The 22,478-nt window shown below is 39.3% G+C and overlaps 1 protein-coding gene across 2 annotated transcripts in view; it reads right to left on the bottom strand.

Moving 5' to 3' along the window:
* SLC4A4 (solute carrier family 4 member 4) overlaps positions 1-22,478 on the bottom strand; it is a 308,892-nt gene that overhangs the window by 72,191 nt on the left and 214,223 nt on the right. For both annotated transcript variants that reach the window (XM_068974914.1, XM_068974915.1), the window contains exons 12-13: positions 8,086-8,219; positions 265-536 (exon numbers count right to left, since the gene is read on the bottom strand). In XM_068974914.1, the coding sequence (XP_068831015.1) occupies positions 265-536; positions 8,086-8,219 (406 nt within the window). The remainder of the gene's footprint in view (positions 1-264; positions 537-8,085; positions 8,220-22,478) is intronic.

Genomic DNA, 22,478 nt, shown 5'->3' with positions numbered 1-22,478 from the left:
GTCACTTGAGTTAGTTTCAAAGTATTGAGCTAATGTGAATGTACGTTCACATTCCAGAGCTCCTGGTTATACCTCCTGGTTGAATCACATGGCTAAGACACCTCAGGCAAAGAGACTATAAATTCAGCTGCATGGTTTCTCAGAGAAAATAAAAGAAAACCCTTTTTTGAGGATCATAAAACCAGGTGGAAAGTTTGTATGCATGGAGCCTCCAGCTTCTTCCAAATACAAGGTAAGCATAAATACTAAGCATGATGTTCTGACCTGGGTCAGGCGGCATACAAACACAGGAAAATTGAGTATTGTAGCCCACTTTGAAGTTGGAGTTGATGGGGTAGTAATCAGCTAGCTTGATCATCTTCTTGAAAGCATCGTAGATAAAAATGAAGCTAATCAGAGAAGAAAAGCCCTCTTCAGTGAAGCGAGTGAAGTACTGAACCAGAAAGCTGGCATCGGTGGCTACTAAAATGAGACACAGAAAGGCCGACCAGAGGCCAATCCAAAGGCGAAACTCCAAATAGTCAAAATTATGGTCCCTGGAAAGAAGAAAAAAAGGTATTTAGAAAAGGTATTTAGACTCCTCCTCCATGGAACACAAACTGCAATACAAAAGTACCAAATGACTGTAGAGTGATTGTTAAAAATATAAGATCACTTATAGCTACTAGATATAAAGATCATTCTTAATTTTATCCAGGAAGTATTACCTTTAGGATTTGGCCTAATGACACTAGCCTGAGAAATAATTCACGTGTTTGAGAGAAAACACAAGAGTAATCGTACCATTTGAATGTAAATGACTCATTAATTTTCTTCTTGTATTGATTCTTTTATCATTATAGAGTGTCCTTTATCATTCTTTATGGTCTTTGTTTTAAAGTCTATTTTGTCTGATATGAATACTGTGACCCCCGCTTTCTTGTCATTTCTGTCTGTATGAAATATCTTTCCCTATCCCCTCACTCAATCTTCTCGTTCAAATTGAGGATCCTTATATAGAAAAAATAAACAGTTTGAAAGTGTAACACTGGTACCCAGCACATGTTCAATAAATGTTTGGGGAGCTTTCTGGTTAAGAAAGTATTTTCTCTTCCCCAAGTCATCAAAGTCTACTGAGAAAGACATACTGATAAACATAATCACACCGCAAAATCCTAAGTGAAAGTTCCCACAGAGTGTCACAGAAGTGGGACTAATTCGGGCTTGGCAAGGTGGTGGGGATAGATAATCTTACAGAAAAAAACTAAAAGTATTTAGGGATAAGCAAGAACTTTTGAAGATAGACCAGGGAGGGTCAGGTCAGGAAGACGAAAAAGAGTGCTCAAGGAGACGTGTGGCATGAACTGCACGCAATGCCCCTTGTGAACTGAGTGTCACCAATACAGGGAGATGGGATCAAATGAATTTGAGTCAGCTGTAGTGAGGTGGAGGAACCTAGAGCCTGTTACAGAGTAAAGTAAATCAGAAAGAGAAAAACAAATATCACATATTAATGGATATATGGGGAATCTAGAAAAATGGTACTAATGAACCTATTTGCAGGGAAGGAAAGGAGATACAAAAGTAGAGAATGGACTTATGGACACAGCTGGGGAAGATGAGGGTAGGACAAATTGAGAAAGTAATATTGACATATATGCACTATCAGGTATAAAACAGATAACTAGTTGGAAGCTGCTATATACACAAGGAACCCAGCCTGGTGCTCTGTGATGACCTAGAGGAGTGGGATGGGAGCTCAAGAGGGAGAGGACATATACATATAAATATATATATATAAAATATATATAATTATGACTGATTCCCACTGTTGTACAGCAGAAACCAACACAACACCGTAAAGCAACCGTCCTCCAATTAAAAAGTAAAAATAAACAAATGATTCAATATTTAAAAAAAGAATACGATGCCTCCATTTAAGTAGGCCATTTTTCAATACCCTTTTCACTTCTTACAAGTGAATTAGTTCAAGATTCATATTTAGGAAAACATGGGTCAAATGTTGGCATTTTACCATTTCACACTCATTATTTTACAATTATGTGGACAGTGCATTAAAACAGTTTTTTTATCATCATTTGCAATGAAACAACAGATATTGGTAATCAGATTTCTTGTATGAGGAAAAAATAAATCAAGGATCATGCATGCTTAAAGCTCTATGGCTTTCCTTTTATACAATGAGTTTCTGATAACTGACAGCCACATGTTTTAATGCTTCCCCAAAGACATCATGCCAACATGTCCATTACCAACAGCCTAGTCTAGGCCACCAAGAAGCCTTTCCCTGATTCTTGTAAGAACCTCCTTACTAATATCCATGCTTGCCTTGCTCAAAGCTGTTTTCCACATCACAGCCAAAATAACCTTTTCAAATGTAAATCAAATGTCCTAGTTTAAAGTCTTTTGGTGGCTTTGCACTGCTCTTAGAATAAAAATTCAAATTCTCTTTCTAATACAATGTCTGGTGCATAAAAGTGTTCCAATAAAGCTATACCTGCAGGCTACAACTTGAAAGTTGTAGTGTCAGAAAGTTACTAACACTGGTTTATGAGCTATCACAGGTACCCAAGTGATGACCAACCAAAACTTTTTATTGAATGTTAGAATTAAAAGTTGCTTGATTTCATATGTCAACTGGACTAGGCCATGGTACTCAGGTATTGGGTCATACATTATTCTGGGTGTTTAAGGGTGGTTTGGGTAAGGTTAACATTTAAATTGGTAGACCGAAGTAAAGCAGATTGCCTTCCATAATGAGAGTGTGGTGTATCCAGTCAGTTCCTCAACTGAAAAGAACAAAAAGGCCAGCTTCCCTCAAGCAAGGGAAGACTCTCCAGGAGACAGACTGCCTTTGGACTTGATTGATAACATAGGCACTGCCTAGTTCTCCAGCAGAAGGCCTTGGAACTGGTGCATAAGTTCTCCTGGGTCTTCAGGTTGCTAGGCCACCTTGCAGCTTTTGGACTTGCCAGCCTCTAGAACTGTGTGAGCCAATTAGTTACGATAAATCTCATATAGACGAATATACACATCGTATTGGTTCTGTTTCTCTGGAGAGTCCTGATTAATCACCAAGTGGTCATATGTGCCTCCCTTTATGGATGAAGATGCCAAGGCCAGTGGAAACTAAGCCATTTATCCAATGTCAAGGCTTTAATGGTAGAGCTGGACCAGAAACCAATTCTCTGTACTACTGAACAGGTCCTTTTAAAAATTACAGCATGGTTCTTCCTGTTCAGTTTATATTCAGAGTGTGTGTGTGTGTGTGTGTGTGTGTGTGCGTGTGCGCGTGTGTGTTAGTTGCTCAGTCGTGTCTGACTCTTTGCGACCCCATGGACTGTAGCCCATCAGGCTTCTCTGTCCACGGAACTCTCCAGACAAGAATACTAGAATGAGTTGCCATTTCCTGCTCCGGGGGATCTCCCTGACGCAGGGATTAACTTTGGGCCTCCCGCACTGCGTGTGGACTCTTTACCATCTGAGCTACCAGGGAAGCCCTCGCACATGAGTGGGCCTTAAAATCGCTGTCCCCTATTTCCTTCCTATCAGATCACACACATTGGAATACATTCCCAAAGCAGGAGATTAGTAACACTTGGGTAGAAAGTTATCCTCTACAGATTTCCCAAAATCTTTCTAAAGACATCTTTGGCATTTCTTCAGTTCCCTCCATGTCTGGAATCCCAGTGTTTGATCCTATGCATGTCTTTCTGAGATAAGCAGACTCTAGAAAAAGCTAAATTCTAGGAGCTTACACTATAATTTACATTATCACACAATGAGTCAGAGCCTAGAAACAGTTTTATCACTTCAGACATTTTCCTTAAAACAAAGTTTTAAACAATTACCTAGTTTTGCTTCCCTAACAAGATTAAAGTTAGAGCAACCCTGAGAGTGTTCTAAGACTGCTAATGTTTGTTTACAGAAATAATGTTTACAGGACAGGATAACAAATAATCTAGTCATCAGCTAATGGTCAGGAACACTATCAGTTTGAGTATAAAGGGGAAAAATGCATGTATAAACTTGAATCTTAGGACCTAAACAGGATACCCAAAACAGCTCCTCTAAAATACTTAAATACTCCCTGAGTGTCTCTGTAAGAACAACCCACATAAATTCACTAATACCAATCACTCCATTAGGAAAGTGATATGTTTACAGCAGCAAGAAGAAAGAGGAATAAAAGATGAGAAACTTTAAACAAGCCAATCAGCAGAAATGACTACAATAAAAGGCAATGTTAATGTCCAACAAGACTATCAGGCCTTGGTGCCAAGTTTAAATAGCAATTAAATTATAAAAAGTTATAAGCTACAGAAAGGAAATGATAGTAGAGACCAAAGAAACTATGGTGAGTTAGAAGGACAAAATCAGTGTATATTTTTTTGGTAACACTCAATGTTTCTAGAGATTTACATGATAGTTTTGAGCAGCAGAAACCCAAGGGTATAGGAAAACCGAAGAATTTACCTTTGAAGCATGTTTCAGAAATCAGTCACTGACAAATATAAACTCCCTAAACTGAATGAATAAATCCAGGTACTTAATAGAAGACAATAATAATTTGAAGGCCTACAAGTAAACTGCTCAAATAATATAAGAAATAAATTAATAAATGACCAAATGACAAACGAGATAAATCCAACTTTAATCACAAAGTTTTCATATGACTTAGACCACACTGCTTAAACTCCCTTCAGATTTCTCCCAGAAGAAAAGGAAAAGGAATCCGATTTGTTGTTGTTAAATCATGTCCAACTCTTTTCCAACTCAATGGACTGTAGCCCACCAGGCTCCTCTGTCCATGGGATTTCCCAGGCAAGAATACTGGAATGGGTTGCCTTTTCCTTCTCTGGGGGATCTTCCTGACCTAGGGATCAAACCCATGCCTCCTGCACTGGCAGGTAAGTTCTTTACCACTGAGCCACGAGGGAAGCCCATTACTGAAATACAGGGTGTAAAAATAGTTCAAAAGAGATTGCAGAATTGGAGAAACAAAACTATGTGTGTTTTGGAAAGTTTTGAGCTATTCTTTCATTTTGTTACTAATTTTAAAAAGCGACAGCATATCATTCACATGCCTTTTTATGGTTTTCCAGTTGATAAGGCAAGTATTAAATCCTGTATTCCAAGTCAGAGATAAATCTGTGGATTATTTGGAGTTACTGTTTGAGTCCATTAAGCTTACAAAACAAGAATTTATCTATTTCTCAAAAAAACAAAGAAGGTAAAATATGATGGGGAAAACCTGGGCAAAAGATAGTAAAACACGTTCTTTACTGAAGGATTTCTCCGATCGCTTAGTAAACCGAAGGGTAAAGTGAATTACCAATAGGGGGATATAATAAATAATGTACAGCACTTCCTAGACTTATTGGGGTCACAGATTTTTCTTTTTCATTGAGAATCTAATGGAACTAGTAATTGATGAAACACACTTTGGGAAACAGTGGTCTACACAAATACTCTGTATCTAGACATATCAGCACTGCTGTTACCATATCTAAGCAAATGATATAGCATTATGAATAAAAGAATAAGGTTTGCCACGTAAGTATCATATGTTACTTGGTGATGGATTTAAAGCACAGTTTCTCAAATGTTTCTTGTTGCCTTACAGCTATTTTCAAATAAATCACTTGAAACTATGTTTAAGTTTCCAATTTTGATGAAACAGGAGGGAAAATGAGAAAGGAACTTGCTTAGCAAAAGGAAATAATCTCGATCCTACAATTATCTAAAGCAAACCAGGGTGCAAACATTTTCTGTAGATTAAGGCTCTGATCACATTGTATACAATAAATCTTTCTGCAAAGGTTGCACTGCAAAGGTTGCACATTTGTCCCTGTTTATAGTACGTGCTTGTTTAATCTTCCCACAAAGGCCTTCTTGTCTCACATGATGTTTTCTTAAACATATAAAAACTGTTTGACTCTTTCTATAAACTGACAGGAGCAGAATTTTTTCCAATGGTCTCCTGAGAATTATAATGGAGGAATTTCTGGTAATGATCTACAGAGAGCATAACTCTACTTAAAATCTGAAGCTTTCAGTGTTTGGAAGACCTTTAATTTTTGCCCTCAACCCAGTTTTCAAAATGCTTGTTTTAAATTCTCATTCCCTCCTTTCTCGTGATCACTTTTGAAAGCATACATGGCTTCTTTCTTTCTTTTTTTTCTTTTAGTAATTTTTATCCCTCTAAGTTGATTTTTTAAGATTTCATTTATCTATTCATCCATTATTGATGACCGCACTGTGTCTTTGCTGCTGTGCAAGGGCCTTCTCCAGTTGTGGAGCACAGGCTCTAGGGACATGAGCTCAGTAGTTGTGGCGCATGGCCTTAGTGGCTCCAAGGCACGTGGGATCTTCCTGGACTATGGATCAAACTCGTGTGCCCTGCATTGGCAGGCAGTCTTAATCACTGGAACACCAGGGAAGTCGCCACACAATTTCAAAGCCTACTATTTGAGTCCTTAAGTCTAAGAGGCATTAACTGAGTAATAACATTTCTAACATTAAAATCCTAAAACTATGTAATGGTAGAAGTATATGGAAATTCCAACAAGGAATGCTAGCAAGCCATATGAAGTTCTGCAATATCTGTGTACTGAGATCTGCCAGTAAAGGCAGTTCTCTCTCAGAGGTATCAAGTTCATTAGAAAGAAGCTGGAATTCCCAATTTGATTTTGAAGCCATTTGTGTGCTAATGTGGCTATTTAGATAATTTGGTTAATTCAATTTTCCCCATCTTAAAATGATCCATCAATTTCTAAAAGAAAATACTGGTACCACAATTGCCAAGCCCATTAGTAATGTCTAGTGATTCCACAAGAGGTTTAGGCTCTGGAGTCAGAAAGCAGGGATTCAAATCCCCGCCCTGCCAATGACTGGCTGATGCAACCTTCAGCAATTTATTAACCACTCTGTGCCTGCTTTCTCATCAATAAAATAGGATATAGTCCCTAACTTCACAGGACTGCTACAAGAAATAAATGAGGGAGTACGTGTAATGCATTAGGACAATACTTGGAACACGCCAAGCACTCAATGAATGTTAGCTGTTACCCAGTTGATTCTAGAAATCCATCATTAGTTAAGAACACAGGAATGGGGTTTAGGAGCCGTGGACCACGGGAACACCCGGCCTCTTCCACAGACAAGCTATGTCACCTTGAACAAGTCACTTCACTTCTCCAGTGTCAGTCAGGATCATAGCAGGAGATAGAAGACAACCTCAGATGGGATTCAGAGGAAAACTTTAAAGATGTGAACTATTTACAGAGGAATGAGCAACAAAAATGGCAAGGTTCTCAGGGACTAGAGATGTCAGGAAGCCGTTTCTACCCCCGTCCCCCACCCCCTGCAACAGCTTAGAAAGGCCAAGGAAAGAACAGTCACCAGAGCCTGGCGAGGGCAGAGCCAGGGTGGAGGAGCCACCGGACAGAACAAGCCACTGCCAGACTGCCCGGGAGAGCAGTGACCGAGCGGAGTGGGGGAAGCAGACACGCCCTGACCTCTCTGCCTTCCTGTGCACCTGAGGCTCTGCGCTAGCCAAACCCAACAGGAAGCCAGAGGGCAGAGGAGCCTGCGTGCTGGGGTCCACCGGGGTCAGCCTCCAGAGGCACAAAGCAGGACAATAAGGCAGAGAAAAATGGGGGTGGAGGAAAGGAAATGCGACAGAAGGACCTCCACTGAACCAAATGCTAGCACCTGCCGGGTGACTTAATCTCTGAGGGGCTCTCAATCTCCAGATGCTAAAATTTCCAAATTCTGCTTAACTACTATTCTGTGCAGGCTTCCCTGGTGGCTCAGACAGTAAAGAATCCACCTGCAATGCAGGAGACCTGGGTTTGACCCTGGATCACGAAAATCCTCTGGAGAAGGGAATGGCAACCCACTCCAGTATTCTCACCTGGAGAATCCCATGGACAGAGAAGCCTGGTGGGCTACAGTCCTTGGGGTTGCAGAGAGTCAGATGCGACTGAGGAACTTTCAGTTCACTATTCTGTGCTCTATCTAGACTGTGAATGTTCTACAGCTCAACAACTCTAATTTATAATTTGATATCTATATACATACTTGCTGAAATTAAATAGAAGCCTCTCAAAAACGAGAACAGGTCCTGTGCTGCTCAAAATAGTGAGTGGTTGACCAGCAAAGAGGCAAAAGATGGCTCCAGAGACAGCGGTGCCCAGGAAACTCTCCAACACACCCTAATAGAAAGAAAACAGAGGTGTTAATAGAAATATGCCTTATTTCTTTTCATGTGTGATGTCATTAGGGGAATTAAACCACATGAGCATGCTATTTTGAGGGCTGTCACAAACATATCAAACAAATGCAAAGAATATTGATTTTTACCAATATGGATATCACCTTCTATTTCACACACATATGATTTAGCCATTCCTGCCTATTCCAAGGGTTGAACTGCTCCTAAGTACTAAAATGACTGTAATGACTGGCAGTTGACGACAGAAGGCAAAGGATGACTCCAATACTCTTTAAAAAAATATTAATTGACACCTCCATACATAAAATCATACAATACAATCCCACCAAGTGTGTAGAAGTGATTTAGTACTTCTGGTGTTGTTCTCTTTGTGGTTACTTTCAGTATTTGTTTTAGCTGAATTTCAGTTTGCACACAGCAGGTACTTATAACTAGCTACATTTTATGCACAATAGCTATTTTCTATAGAGGAAAGCTTTTTAAGAGGAAAGGAGAGCAAAGAGAATAGAAGAAAATGATTTGCCCTCTATCCTGCAGTCTCTAAGACATCAATTCCAAAAAATATTCTATTGCATATTCATTGTCCAGTGTAAATATACACAAGAGCTGCAAATTACTCTCTCTAGAGGTAATAAATGTGTGGGGACATGAGTAACTAAACCTTTGTGGCCATGTCGCCCTGTAGATGTATCTCTGAGACTCAACCCATTATTGCCCCTTAGCATAATAAGAACAAAGGATTATAAATATACATATATACATACACATATATATAATATCATATAATCATATAATGTATACAGATAATATAATTATTATAAAGAAATTGGTCTTTTAAAATTGATTTACAGACCTTTAAGTGCTATCCCCACTAAAAAGCCATCCCAGGAGACTCTTATTATGATGATTACTTGAAATATTTTTTTATGTGGCTTTAGAGCTAGTAATATTCTCTTCAGAATGACATTAACAATAGTACATCCTTCTCTTTTAAGGGTAGGGTTCAACTGGGAAAACACAAAAGTCCTTTAGCACAGCACTACGTAATAATGAGGTTGGGGTGGAGATGGCATAAAAAAAGCAAGAGTTGACAAGTAAAAAGACTAGTTCCTCACACAGTATGCAGACACGTTCTAAATACCTCAGTACACCTACTTTTGCCCAAGATGTTTAGGTCTGAGATCTGGCAGGTGAGTGTTTCAAGAGGACCCTATTTACATAACTCTATTGCATGGCCGAAGGGTATCATCTTGTTATTTATAGCCTTTTCACACATAATCATTCTGCACACAGCTCATTCTTCCTAGGGGAGCAGCAAGCAGAATGATAAACAGAGCCAGTAGAACCAGGCTGCATTTATGCAGAGAAGAGAGAAAAAGGTTCCCCAGTGCCCACTAAATAGTACCAGTCTTGATCTCTTATCCCTGAAGATACGGAGCTTCGGGGGGTTAAATGATATGCACAAATCCATGCTCACTGTGGCACAAGTCTCTGGAGCACAGGCACGTGCCCAGCTACTACTGCGTCCCTGGCAAAGGGAAGAGGTATGCATGTGGCTGGGATCTTCTCAGACTTGCACTTTTTTTTACCTCCTGGGCATTGACACTGGGCTTTTTGTGTCTTTGTCATTTATCTTTGTGTGTGTGTGTGCCTTATTTTAGTGTGTGTGACATGAAAGAGTAGGGGCTGGAAGGCTCCTCATGGCAGGACAAGCCATGCTCTGGGCACAGGTGACGGGCGAAGCGTCACTGCATCGTCCTCTCTCAAGCAGGGATGAGTAACTATTTCTCATCACTACTGCAGGATCAAACTAAAGCACACAGCCTGGGTGTAGGAGAGAACACAGTGAAAAAAGGAGGAATATGAGATTAAGAACACTCTATTTGATTTGATGGGCCTCCCAGGTGGCTCAGCAGTAAAGAATCTGCCTGCCAATGTCGGAGATGCAGGTTGGATCTCTGGGTCTGCAAGGTCCTCTGCAGGACGAAATGGCTACCGACTCCAGTATTCTTGCCAGGAACATCCCATGGACACAGAAGCCTGGCAGGCTACAGTTGATAGGGTTGGGAAAGAGTTAAACATGACTCAGTAACTAAACAACAACAACAATAGATTTGATTTCATATAGCTATTAACCTCTGTGAGAGGCAAGAGCAAGACGACACCAGCAGCACCTGTATTTCTCTTTCCCCCATCATGCTACACACCATTCCCCACATGCTCTCCAGGCACCCAGGAAACACTAAAGGAATCTAAGAAGACGCCCAAATCACACCCTAGGTCCCGCTTATCAAAGGCCAACAGCCATGACTGCTCATCCAATAAAGATAACAACTAATCTCTTCCCGAAAACAGCTTTGATTTATGGAAAGTCATGTGATCGTTTAAAAGGTAAGATTATTTTTATTTCAGTACTTGATCCTTTGCTAAGTGCTACAGTTTCCATTTGTTGCTGACAATTTTAAAACAGAGACAGATGATTTATTATACACATTACACTGGAAACTTGCTTAAACTCAGAGGTGTTTCCAGTGTTTCTCAGAAAAGAACTATTTTCACCACATTTTGACAGGTTGCTCTTGACAATATAGAAATTTTAAAAAATAATCTCATGCAATGAATAACTTTAACTAGAATTTAAATTTGTAAAGTGAACTATCAAAAAAGCCTTTTTTTGACTTATTATAGTCAGTGTTCATGAATATAAAAAAGAAATAATGTGTGGATGTGTGCATTTTTAATAGCTATGGCTCATAAAAACACTTCCACATCTGATTCCCCACAGAGGAACACACTCCCTAGCAATTCATGAGAATGTAATGTACATGGCTGAACTCTGAGCGGGGCAGAATCAGGTGCAGCAAAGCACTCCAGCTCCACTTTGATTGGGTTTTTATTTTATTCCATTTCCAATCAGATGATACCCACTGCATAACAGAGGAAGGAGCTAACAACTTGCCCTTGGAAAATCCAGAGACTGGACTCTGTTCTGCCACCAAAGAGCTGATGACCTTGGGAATGTCACTTAACCTTTGTCAATTTCAGTTTCTTCATGCAGGAGAAAAACATCGAGGCATAGTACATATACTGTACAGCATAAAAATGGACTCTGGAGTCAGATCACCTCAAGTTCACATCCAGACTGTATACCATTTATCTGTAATGACTTAAACAGGTTACTTAACCTCTCTGTGCCTTGTAACGTGAACATCAGATTAGATAATGTGTCTAATGTTTATCACAGTCATTGACAGATGTGTTTTTGATGAACAGTATAGTCTAAAGGAGATCAATCCTGGGTGTTCTTTGGAAGGAATGATGTTAAAGCTGAAACTCCAGTACTTTGGGCACCTCATGCAAAGAGCTGATTCATTGGAGAAGACTCTGATGCTGGGAGGGATTGGGGGCAGGAGCAGAAGGGGACGACAGAGGATGAGATGGCTGGATGGCATCACTGACTCGATGGACATGAGTTTGAGCGAACTCCGGGAGTTGATGATGGACAGGGAGGCCTGGCGTGCTGCAATTCATGGGGTCGCAAAGAGTCGGACACGACTGAGCAACTGAACTGAACTGAACGTATACATCAGTCCCTGATGCTGGGAAAGATGGAGGGCAGAAGGAGCAGAGGGCATCAGAGGACGAGACGGCCAGATGGCATCACCAATGCAATGGACATGAACTTGGGCAAACTTCAGGAGAAGGTGGGGGACAGAGAGGCCTGTCATGCTATAGTCCGTGGGGTCACAAAGAGCTGGACACAACGGGGTGACTGCACAACAACAACAACAACTTACACATGATGAATCTACTCAGATAAGAGATGAAAGGCTGAACTAGGTCTCTCTCTTCCAAGGTCTCCTCCAGGTGGCTCAGCACAAAGAGCAGGTCTTGGAGTCAAGGATATCGGAGTTTAATCCTAGCTCCACTACTTATGAACTTCTCTAAATCCTAATTTTCTCCTCTGTAAAATCAATGGCTATTTCACAGGATAATTACTTGGACTGAATATGATAATACCATATAAAAAGCTAAGAATAAAGTAGAGAGACGATAAGATGCCGGTTTTCTTTTCTTCCTGCTTCCAGTCTCCTTCTTCCCAGTTACTTCTCTCTCCTTCAACAGAGGAAGGAGATGGAGCGTGACAGTCAACAGGAGTGACAGGAAAAGATGAAGATGACTCCTCAGACGAAAAGAGGGCAAAAGCCTCTAGATTCTCAGTGTTTCCAGGGATGGGTGTGCTGTTCAGTCATGTCCAGTTCTGCGATCCCATGCACTATAGCCCTCCAGGCTCCTCTGTCCGCGGCATTTTAGGGCCAAGAATACTGGAGTGAGTTGTCGTGGCCTACTCCAGGGCATCTTCCCAGGGATCACACTCAGGTCTGTGTGTCTCCTACACTGACAAATGGATTCTTTACCACTAGTGCCACCAGGAATCCACAGAAGCCTTAGATGACAATGTTCCAGCCACTGATTTTGGTGCTTCTTTTCATTCCTTGTAGTATCAAACACATGGAATCAGCCATGATAAAACAAAATGGTTTATCTCCCTTTATAGCAATGAAGTAAAAATCCACATGTAAGGCAATTTGTGAACATTTTTCTGCTCACACGAGGGTATAACATTAAACCAAAGATGTTCCTTATTTTATAGAAGGGCCAAGAAAGTTAACTGAAGCTTCAGAAAGATCAAGCATAAAAGAAATTTGAGGGAGGGAGGTTCAAGAAAGAGGGAACATATGTATACCTATGGCTGACTCATGTTGATGTACGGCAGAAACCAACACAACACAGTAAAGCAAGTATCCTCTAGTTACAAATAAATAAGTTTTAAAAAGTGATAAGAACATGAAAAAAAGGAAAAAATCTCACCATAGGAGCAAGTTTCTTTGGAAAAAAAATCCAACCACAATGGGTAGCACCAGCATTTTGTCTGTGAGCTACTTATGGTAAGTCAAGGCCATCACACCTGTCACGGCTAACACAAAGCAAATGCATTCAAGATGATAAAACATTCAACATTTATGCTGTCAACTTTGACTTCAATGCAATTTAGTACATTTAATATCTTCATATAACACTAAAGAATGACCTTTGTTGTTTTACGTCCTTTTTATTAAGAAATGTATTACTTGGATTAATAATTAACCCCAAACTGCCTTAAAATACAAAGGATTTTCTATCTCTCTGACAATTATCAATGAAGTAAAATGAGAAACGGAGAAGGCGATGGCACCCCACTCCAGTACTCTTGCCTGGAAAATCCCACGGACAGAGGAGCCTAGTAGGCTGCGGTCCATGGGGTGGCAAAGAGTCGGACATGACTGAGCAAATTCCCTTTCACTTTTCACATGCATTGGAGAAGGAAATGGCAACCTACTCCAGTGTTCTTGCCTGGAGAATCCCAGGGACGCGGGAGCCTGGTGGGCTGCCGTCTATGGGATCACACAGAGTCAGACACGACTGAAGTGACTTAGCAGCAGCAAAATGAGAAAAGAATATTTAGGGGGCAATAAATGCTAAAATATTCACCAACATTATTGTCAGATTTTAAGACTTTAAAAAAAAATGTCTACTAACCATAAAAAGAAATTTCAGCCTGTATTGGTTGTAATCTATTGAAACTGTGTAGAATGTTGATCAATCAAATTAAACTTCTCTAGCATTTGAATCTGAAATTTAGCCAAGAAAATTGATGTAGCCTAATGACTTTTAAACATGGCCATTGGAAATAAGCAAACAACCTGAATTACCTGCAGATCAGATCCCCAACATAAAGCCACAAGATCTAAAATAAGTGATGAGATGATGCAAGTACCTAAATCAAATTTGAGTCACATGAAAAATATCTCGGAGGGTTGTTTTTGTTCGTTTTGTTTTTTGTTTTTTAGGGAAATGAAATACTGAATTTTTATTTCCACTTTAGGCTTCCCAGGTGGCTTTGTGGTAAAGAATCTGCCTGTCAGTGCATGAGTACAGGAGACACATGTGGGAAAGATTCCCTGGGGAAGGAGAAGGAAATGGCATCCATTCCAGTATTCTTGCGTGGAGAATCTCATGAACAGAGGAGCCTGATGGGCTTTTGCAGGGGGTTGCAAAAGAGTCAGACACGACTGAGCAACTAAACACATCTTCACTTTGAACAACTAATTCAAGATCTCCAAAGATCAGGTCCCAGGAATCCATAAGTTTTCAAAGTTCCCAAACTGATTTTTATATGGTCCAAATTTGAGGTGCACCCATTCAGGCAATCTTCCTTCTTCTATCAAAATAAGAACTACCTGCTAGCATGGTTAATGACCAGCAGTTACACAAACCATTCACCTACACTAGGAAGGAAGACTGGATATACAACCCTCATTTTTTACTTCACCCGTGTAGCTACAGACTATAAATCAATGATTTCTCTCCTGACATATCACAGCTGCCAAATCCTTAGTGTGCCATCTCTGTCTAAAAGTGCTTTGTCGTCATAAACAGGATTTCTGTTTACACTGCCCAGCAGGAACAGAAAAAAGGAGGCAAGACTTGAAAAACAAATTACCTCTCTGCTTGAAGAAAAGTATGAGCCAAAATCTCTACTCAAGAGCTCCAGTTCCAAGTCCAATAGAATGGATAGCAAGAAAGAGAGGCTTTACAATATTGTTTTGTTTGAAGAGCTGTGAATATGTATCTAGATCCTCTGAAGTGTCCAAACATCAAATACCAGTATAATCTTACACAAAAATTAAGTCCAGATGGATAAGAAATGTAAATGAAAACATAAAAGAACTAAGACATGTGGGTAAATATTTTTCTAATCTTGGGGTGGGGAAACTGCTCTAAATATATCATGAATATAAGAAACTATAAAAGACTAAAGATTTTGACTACATAAGAACTGAGATCTTTACAGCAAAAGAAATCATAAATAAGGTTAAAAGATATATAGCAGATCTAAGAAAAATACATTTGTGATATTTCTGACAAGCAAAAGGAAGATATCCTTATTATACAAAGAGTCCTTTTAAGTCAATGAGAAAAAAATAATGCCCCAAAGAGAAATATCCCAAGTGTATTTACTTTAAAGACACGTAAGTAAGCAGTAAGGAAGGAAGGATATTACCTCTCACTAAAAGTCAAAGAAATGTAAATGGAATAAAAATGAGCCGTCATTTTTAAGCCACAGAATGACAAAAATGAGAATATGAGACAAATTCTGTTTTTGCAAGAAAGTGAGCAAGCCAGCTCTCTTGTCCATTACTGGTAGAAGTTTAAATCAGTATACCTTTGTGAAGTGTAACCTGAAATCAATATCAAAAATAAAATAAGTATCTACTGCAATTACATTCTGCTAAAAATTTAGCTAAAGAGGTAAGGACAAAGAAGGAAAGTGGAGTTAAGCACCAAGAGTGTTTACAAATGAAAAGACTGAAAAAAACTAAAAGTCTACTAATAGAGAATTTATTAAGTAAATTATAGCACATACATCATGTGTATAAAGAAATGCAGCCATTAAAAATGCTGTGTTCAAGACTCATGTTGAGGTGGAAAGACTTTCTTAAAATGCTAGTTACATATATGATTGCATATATGATCTCATTTACAGAAAATCCTATACAGTGATCTGTTTATACAAGCACTGCAAGACACAGAAAGATATTCATGAACAGGTTAATAATGGTTATTCCTGGGTCATAGATTTAAGGGCAAAATGATCTTCTATGCAGTGTTTCTGTACTATTTGAATTTCGTACAATGCTTAATTTTATCTTATTCAAAACAAAGCTATTTCAAAATGATTTCAAGCTAAACACAAAATATCGTTTAGAATTTAGCATTGTTTGGGATCTTCACCGCTGCTCAAATGACCATCATTTTCTGATCACCAAGAAAATAGAGCTGACAAAGGTCAACTTACATGAACGGTCAATTTACATGAAAAAACAACCAAATAGGTTTCTGCTAAATGGAATTTGGTAAAACAAAAAAAACAAACTTCAATCAAACAGGTTTCATTCAAAACTTATACATAAAATGAAGCAAATTATCTAAAGTTTCTTCCAGGGAAAAGGAATGACCAACATACCCTGGAGGCAAGAAAACAGTGCGGTGCCCTTTACTGTGTAACTGATACACATTTATTGTTTTCTCACCAACACAACCTAATTGGATCATTCCAATAGACAACCTTGCCCAAACTGGAATATGTTTCTGGTGCAGATTAACACGTCACCTTCTATTTCCACTTTAAGGAAGAAATGCACTTTGGTACCAAAGTGTAACATTCAGGGAAGATGAAATTATCATATAGTCTCCATGCAGTAAAGTAATTATCAGTTGCTTTAATCCTGCTGTTACAAATTGCGCATGATGCTTTGTAAAGAAGTGTCTATCTATCTTATTGAGGAATATCATATGAGTACGAAATGATACATTTCCAACTTAAGCAGATTGATCGAATATTCTCAGCGCAGCAGTATGTTAAAATAAAGCCTCAAAGTTGGAGATGCCAAATTTATATTTATAAATGTTCCTTATTATGAAACAAGTTCCCTTAAAATGTGCTCTGTTAGGCTCCATAAATATCACAAAATTCAACAAATTCTAAAATCCTAAAAAATCTTACGGTCTTCTTTTACTAAAAGGTTTGTGAAAGTAGGATTACATTTATTCCTGAAAAAAATTTAAATGACTTTCTTCACTCAGTCTTCACTCTAGACTGTGCTCAGTCATTCACAACCAACAACAGTCAATTTAAATTAAAGCACTTCTCTGTGTTCCATAAAGCTAAGAAGGACAGCTTTGAAATAACAAAGACTTGCCACAAAGTATCAAAACAATGTTCCTTATATCAGTATCTTACCCACAGACTAACCTATTCATAAATATTTGTTAAATTGACATTTAACAATTTAATTAATAGAACAGTATACCCACTTGGCAACCAAGAATATAAATCTAATGCAATGAGTTCAAAGCATGGTCATAAGAGACTTTAGTTGTGGGAAGGACATGTTTTTAAGATAGTGAAGATAAAAGCCCTTATTTTTACTTAACAGTATGGCAGGGTTCAGTGGTAAAGAATCCACCTGTCAATGTAGGAGACGCGAATTCAGTCCCTGGGGTAAGGAAGATCCCCCCTGGAGGAGGAAATTGCAACGCACTTCAGTATTCTTGCCTGGAAAATCCTATGGACACAGGAGCCTGGTAGGCTACATACAGTTCATGGGTTGCAAAGAGTCGGACATGACTGAGGGGAGAGCTTCCCGGGTGGCTCAGATGGTAAAGAATTTGCCTACAAATGCAGAATACATGGCTTGGATCCCTGGGCTGGGAAGATTCCCTAGAGAAGGGAATGGCCATCCACTCCAGTATTCTTGCCTAGAGAATTCCATGGATAGAGGAGCCTAATGGGCTACAGTCCATGGGGTCACAAAGTGTCAGACGTGACGGAGGGACTAACACACTTTCACTTCATGGCAAGGAGAACAGGGCATTCTAACAGTGGAGCTTACTGAAAAGGGCAATGAGAGCACTGCATCTTCTTGGACCTCAGAAAGCCAGTGCTCTAATACTTTGTTGCTTAAGAACAGGAAACAAGCCAGGGCTAGATCCCAGAAGAATGTAAGGTCAACTCTTGGCAAAGCAGTTCAGTTACTCCCAGAAGCCCAGGCTAAACTTTAATTGCCTACACTTAAGGAATCCATGCACACCCACTCTGGAAGCTTCAGAGTCCTCTCAGAGAAGCATGATGGCTCAAATGTATGTGGCAAGTTGCAGAATTCATGCAGCTATCTATGCTGCCATTATAATTTGATTATATCTGGAGAGAGTTCAGAAAAACATCTACTTCTGCTTTATTGATTATACCAAAGCCTTTGAGTGTGTGAAAGTGAAAGCGAAAGCTGCTCAGTCCTGTCCAACTCTTTGCGACCCTATGGATTATACAGTCCATAGAATTCTCTAGGCCAGATACTGGAGTGGGTAGCCTTACCCTTCTCCAGGGCATCTTTCCAACCCAGGGATCGAACCCAAGTCTCCCATATTACAGGGGGATTCTTTACCAGCTGAGCCACAAGGGATCACAACAAACTGTGGAAAATTCTTAAAGAGATGGGAATACCAGACTACCTGACCTGCCTCCTGAGAAATCTGTATGCAGGTCAAGAAGCAGCAGTTAGAACTGGACATGGAACAACAGACTGGTTCCAAATAGGAAAGGAGTATGTCAAGGCTGTATATTGTCACCCTACTTATTTAATTAATATGCAGAGTATATCATGCGAAATGCCAGGCTGGATGAAGCACAAGGTGGAATCAAGATTACCCGGAGAAATATCAATAACCACAGATATGCAGATGACACAACCCACAGAAAGCGAAGAAGAACTAAAGAGCCTCTTGATGAAAGTGAAAGAGGAGAGTGAAAAAGTTAGCTTAAAACTCAACATTCAGAAAACTAAGATCATCATGGCATCTGGTCCCATCACTTCATGGCAAATAGATGGGGAAATAATGGAAACAGTGAGAAACTTTGGGGAAATAATGGAAACAGTGAGAGACTTTATTTTCCTGGGCTGCAAAATCACTGCAGATGGTAACTGCAGCCATGAAATTAAAAGATGCTAATTCCTTAGAAGAAAAGCTATGACCAACCTAGATAGCATATTAAAAAGCAGAGACATTACTTTGCCAACAAAGGTCCATCTAGTCAAAGCTATGGTTTTTCCAGTAGTAATGTACGGATGTGAGAGTTGGACTATAAAGAAAGCTGAGTGCTGAAGAACTGATGTTTTTGAACTGTGGTGTTGGAGTAGATTCTTGAAGAGTCCCTCGGACTGCAAGAAGATCCAGCCAGTCCATCCTAAAGGAAATCAGTCCTGAATATTCACTGGAAAGAGTGATGCTGAAGCTGAAACTCCAATACTTTGGCCACCTAATGTAAAGAACTGACTCATTGGAAAAGACCTTGATGCTGGGAAAGATTAAAGGTGGGAGGAGAAGAGGCTGACAGAGGATGAGATGGTTGGATGGCATCACCAACTCGATGGACATGAGTTTAAGTAAACTCCGGGAGTTGGTGATGGATAGGAAAGCCTGGTGTGCTGCAGTCCATGGATGGGGTCACAAAGAGTTGAACATGACTAAGTGACTGAACTGAACTGACTGGAGCTTCTGGAGCCTCAGCTGATTTATTTTGAACAGAGTTCCATGGGAAATGATCCATATGCCTCTCAAGATTTGCTTCAAAATAGGTGTGTGCATATGTATATACACAAACACACACACATAATGTAATATGTATATATTACACATATATGTGTGATTATTGAATTTACATAACTGAGAATGTATGCGAATACTAATTACATATATATTTCTCTGAAATGAATGCTTAAATGTAAATTCGTGTCACTGAGTAGGCAAGACCTCCTGAAGAGAAGTTGGCAGAAGAGTTTGCTTAAATGACACCAGTGTGGGTGACTCACTCATGTTTTCACAACATGCTTCTTCTCCCCAGCATCCATGTCTATTTGTAGCCTCCCAATAAAGGTCCTACGTGAACGTCTCTCAGCTGCCCGCCTCTAAAAGCAAGGACACTGTACTCAGCTGACTCATTTGAGCTGCCTGTGCTTTTGTGAATAACCCACTGCCACATTTATGAAGGCATGTGATACAATTGAAGATTATTTCAGGCTATGCCAATGCTTTTCTGCTCCATTCTGATCTAGTGTTTAGAAAGTCAAATGAAGAAAGAAGATTTCACCCCTTTAAATAGGTCCACTACAGACCACTACTGGTATCTCGGGGGAGCATAAAAAAGATTGCTTTATCAACTCTAGATTGTAAATACCATCAGAATAGGGATTCTTACCTACTTTGGTCATGTTATCTGTATCCCCAGGACTTAAAACAATGCCTGGTACACAGTAGATACCCAATAAATATTCACAAAGGAATGTATCGACATCTGCCTTAGACTGGTAAAAAAAAGCTGGGCCTTGACACCAAATCCACAAAGTATTTTCTTTTCCTGATGCCAAGTCAAGAAGACATTTACTGCCAGAGCATCAAAACCTCTGTATGTTATAAGATGGCCAACAGGCTCATGAAGAGATGGTCAACATCGCTAATTGTTAAAGCAATGAAAACCAAAACTACAGTGAGAGTTTCCATCTCACACTGGTCAGAGTGGCTGTCATTTAAAAAGTCTACAAATAACAAATACTAGAAAGGGTACGGAGAAAATGGAACCCTCTTACACTGTTAGTGGGAATGTAAACTGGTGCAGCCCTATGGAAAACAGGATGCAGGTTCCTCATAAAATCAGGAACAGAGTTGACATATGATCCAGCAATCCCTCTCCTGGGCATATATTTAGGAAAAAAAAAAACAGTAATTCAAAAAGATGCATGCATGCCAATATTCATATCGCAAAAACCACCTCTGTATGTTAAAGAACATACCCTTTCAGTTTTGAGACACTCTTCAACATATTAAATTCACCTTATTCCCTGGTCTTCAAAATAGATAAAACCAATAGATACACCCATCTAAGTCATCTACCACTGCAAGAAAACCTAATTAGATGACTATAAGCAAAATTTTTCCATATTTAAATTCTAGGGCATGTAAAATTACTGTGTAACTATTGAGTTGGGTATGCATGTGCACGTCCTAGTCAAATTATATTTACCCATATTATATCAAAAAAACCCATTGAATCTATGAACTCATTTACTAACAGCATCATTCCACCCAAAAGAAATTCATAAGAGAGTATTCTGTTCAAGAAATACCTATTAACGATCATTAATTTTTTAATCCCTGTTTTTCAATGTTTTTGCCACCCACTGAAAGTACCAAATTTTAGTATTTCACTCCATATAGTTCTTAAAACAAAAAAGTCTTCAGAAATGACATGAAGATTAAATATATGTATACATGAGTGTTAAATATATCCAACACTATTTTCATTCAGAGAAAGTTTAAAAAAAAACGAATTCAGTTTCAGTGAAACTATCAATGGAGGTTACATAATTTATTGATATAATGGTCCATTATGTCTGACAAATTATCCTCATAGGTTTCAATTAGATACTTGATTAAGTCAACTCCCAGAAGTAACATCCAGCAAATGGTCATTTTAATGGACATCCTGACACACTGAAAGCATTCATATCTCTCCTAAAATCTTTAGAATCCAGAAAGTAGCTTACTCCACCAGCAAGGCCTTTCCCATAACACTTGTCACAGAGGACAAACCCACAGTAACTATATATGTTACATCACTGAATCTTTACAGAACTCGCTCATATGCAAAATAATGCACCACGAGGAGGGATCAACAGCAGACTTGAACAGATCTCTCTCTCTCTCTCTCTCGTGAGATGCATCATTTTAAAGCTAAGTCTCACGAAGTTGAAGAGTTCAATTCAGCTTAAAAAGGCAAAAGGGTAACACATAAGAAGTGTCATTATGTCTCCATCTCAATAAGAACATTTAAAAAAAAACACATGTTGAAAAATTACCTTCACCTGAAAGTCTATCTATATTGTACAAGACAGAAGGAGGTTTTGTTCTTGCTACCCTCTCAAAATCACAGCTTTCTGTGATTTTTCTTTTTTTTAATATAAATTTATTTCAATTGGAGGTTAATTACTTTACAATATTGTATTGGTTTTGCCATACCTCAACATGAATCCACCACAGGTATACACATGTTCCCCATCCTGAACCCCCTTTCCTCCTCCCTCCCCGTACCATCCCTCTGGGTCGTCTCAGTGTACCAGCCCCAAGCATCCTGTATCCTGCATCGAACCTGGACTGGCGATTCATTTCATATATGATATTATACATGTTTCAATGCCATTCTCCCAAATCATCCCACCCTCTCCCTCTACACAGAGTCCAAAAAGCTGTTCTATACATCTGTGTCTCTTTTGCTGTCTCGCGTACAGGGTTAGCGTTACCATCTTTCTAAATTCCATATATGTGTGTTAGTATACTGTATTGGTGTTTTTCTTTCTGGCTTACTTCACTCTGTATAATCGGCTCCAGTTTCATCCACCTCATTAGAACTGATTCAAATGCATTCTTTTTAATGGCTGAGTAATACTCCATGGTGTATATGGACCACAGCTTTCTTATCCATTAACATGCTGTTCAGTCGCTCCGTTGTGTCTGACTCTTCGCGACCCCAAGGACTGCAGCATGCCAGGCTTCCCTGTCCTTCACTTAACATGAGGTTGCCTGT

This window comes from Capricornis sumatraensis, chromosome 7 (assembly GCF_032405125.1).
Source record: "Capricornis sumatraensis isolate serow.1 chromosome 7, serow.2, whole genome shotgun sequence".
Classification (NCBI taxonomy): Eukaryota; Metazoa; Chordata; class Mammalia; order Artiodactyla; family Bovidae; genus Capricornis; species Capricornis sumatraensis.
The sequence above is the reverse complement of the archived record's forward strand: the minus strand, read 5'-3'. Positions and strand labels throughout refer to the sequence as shown.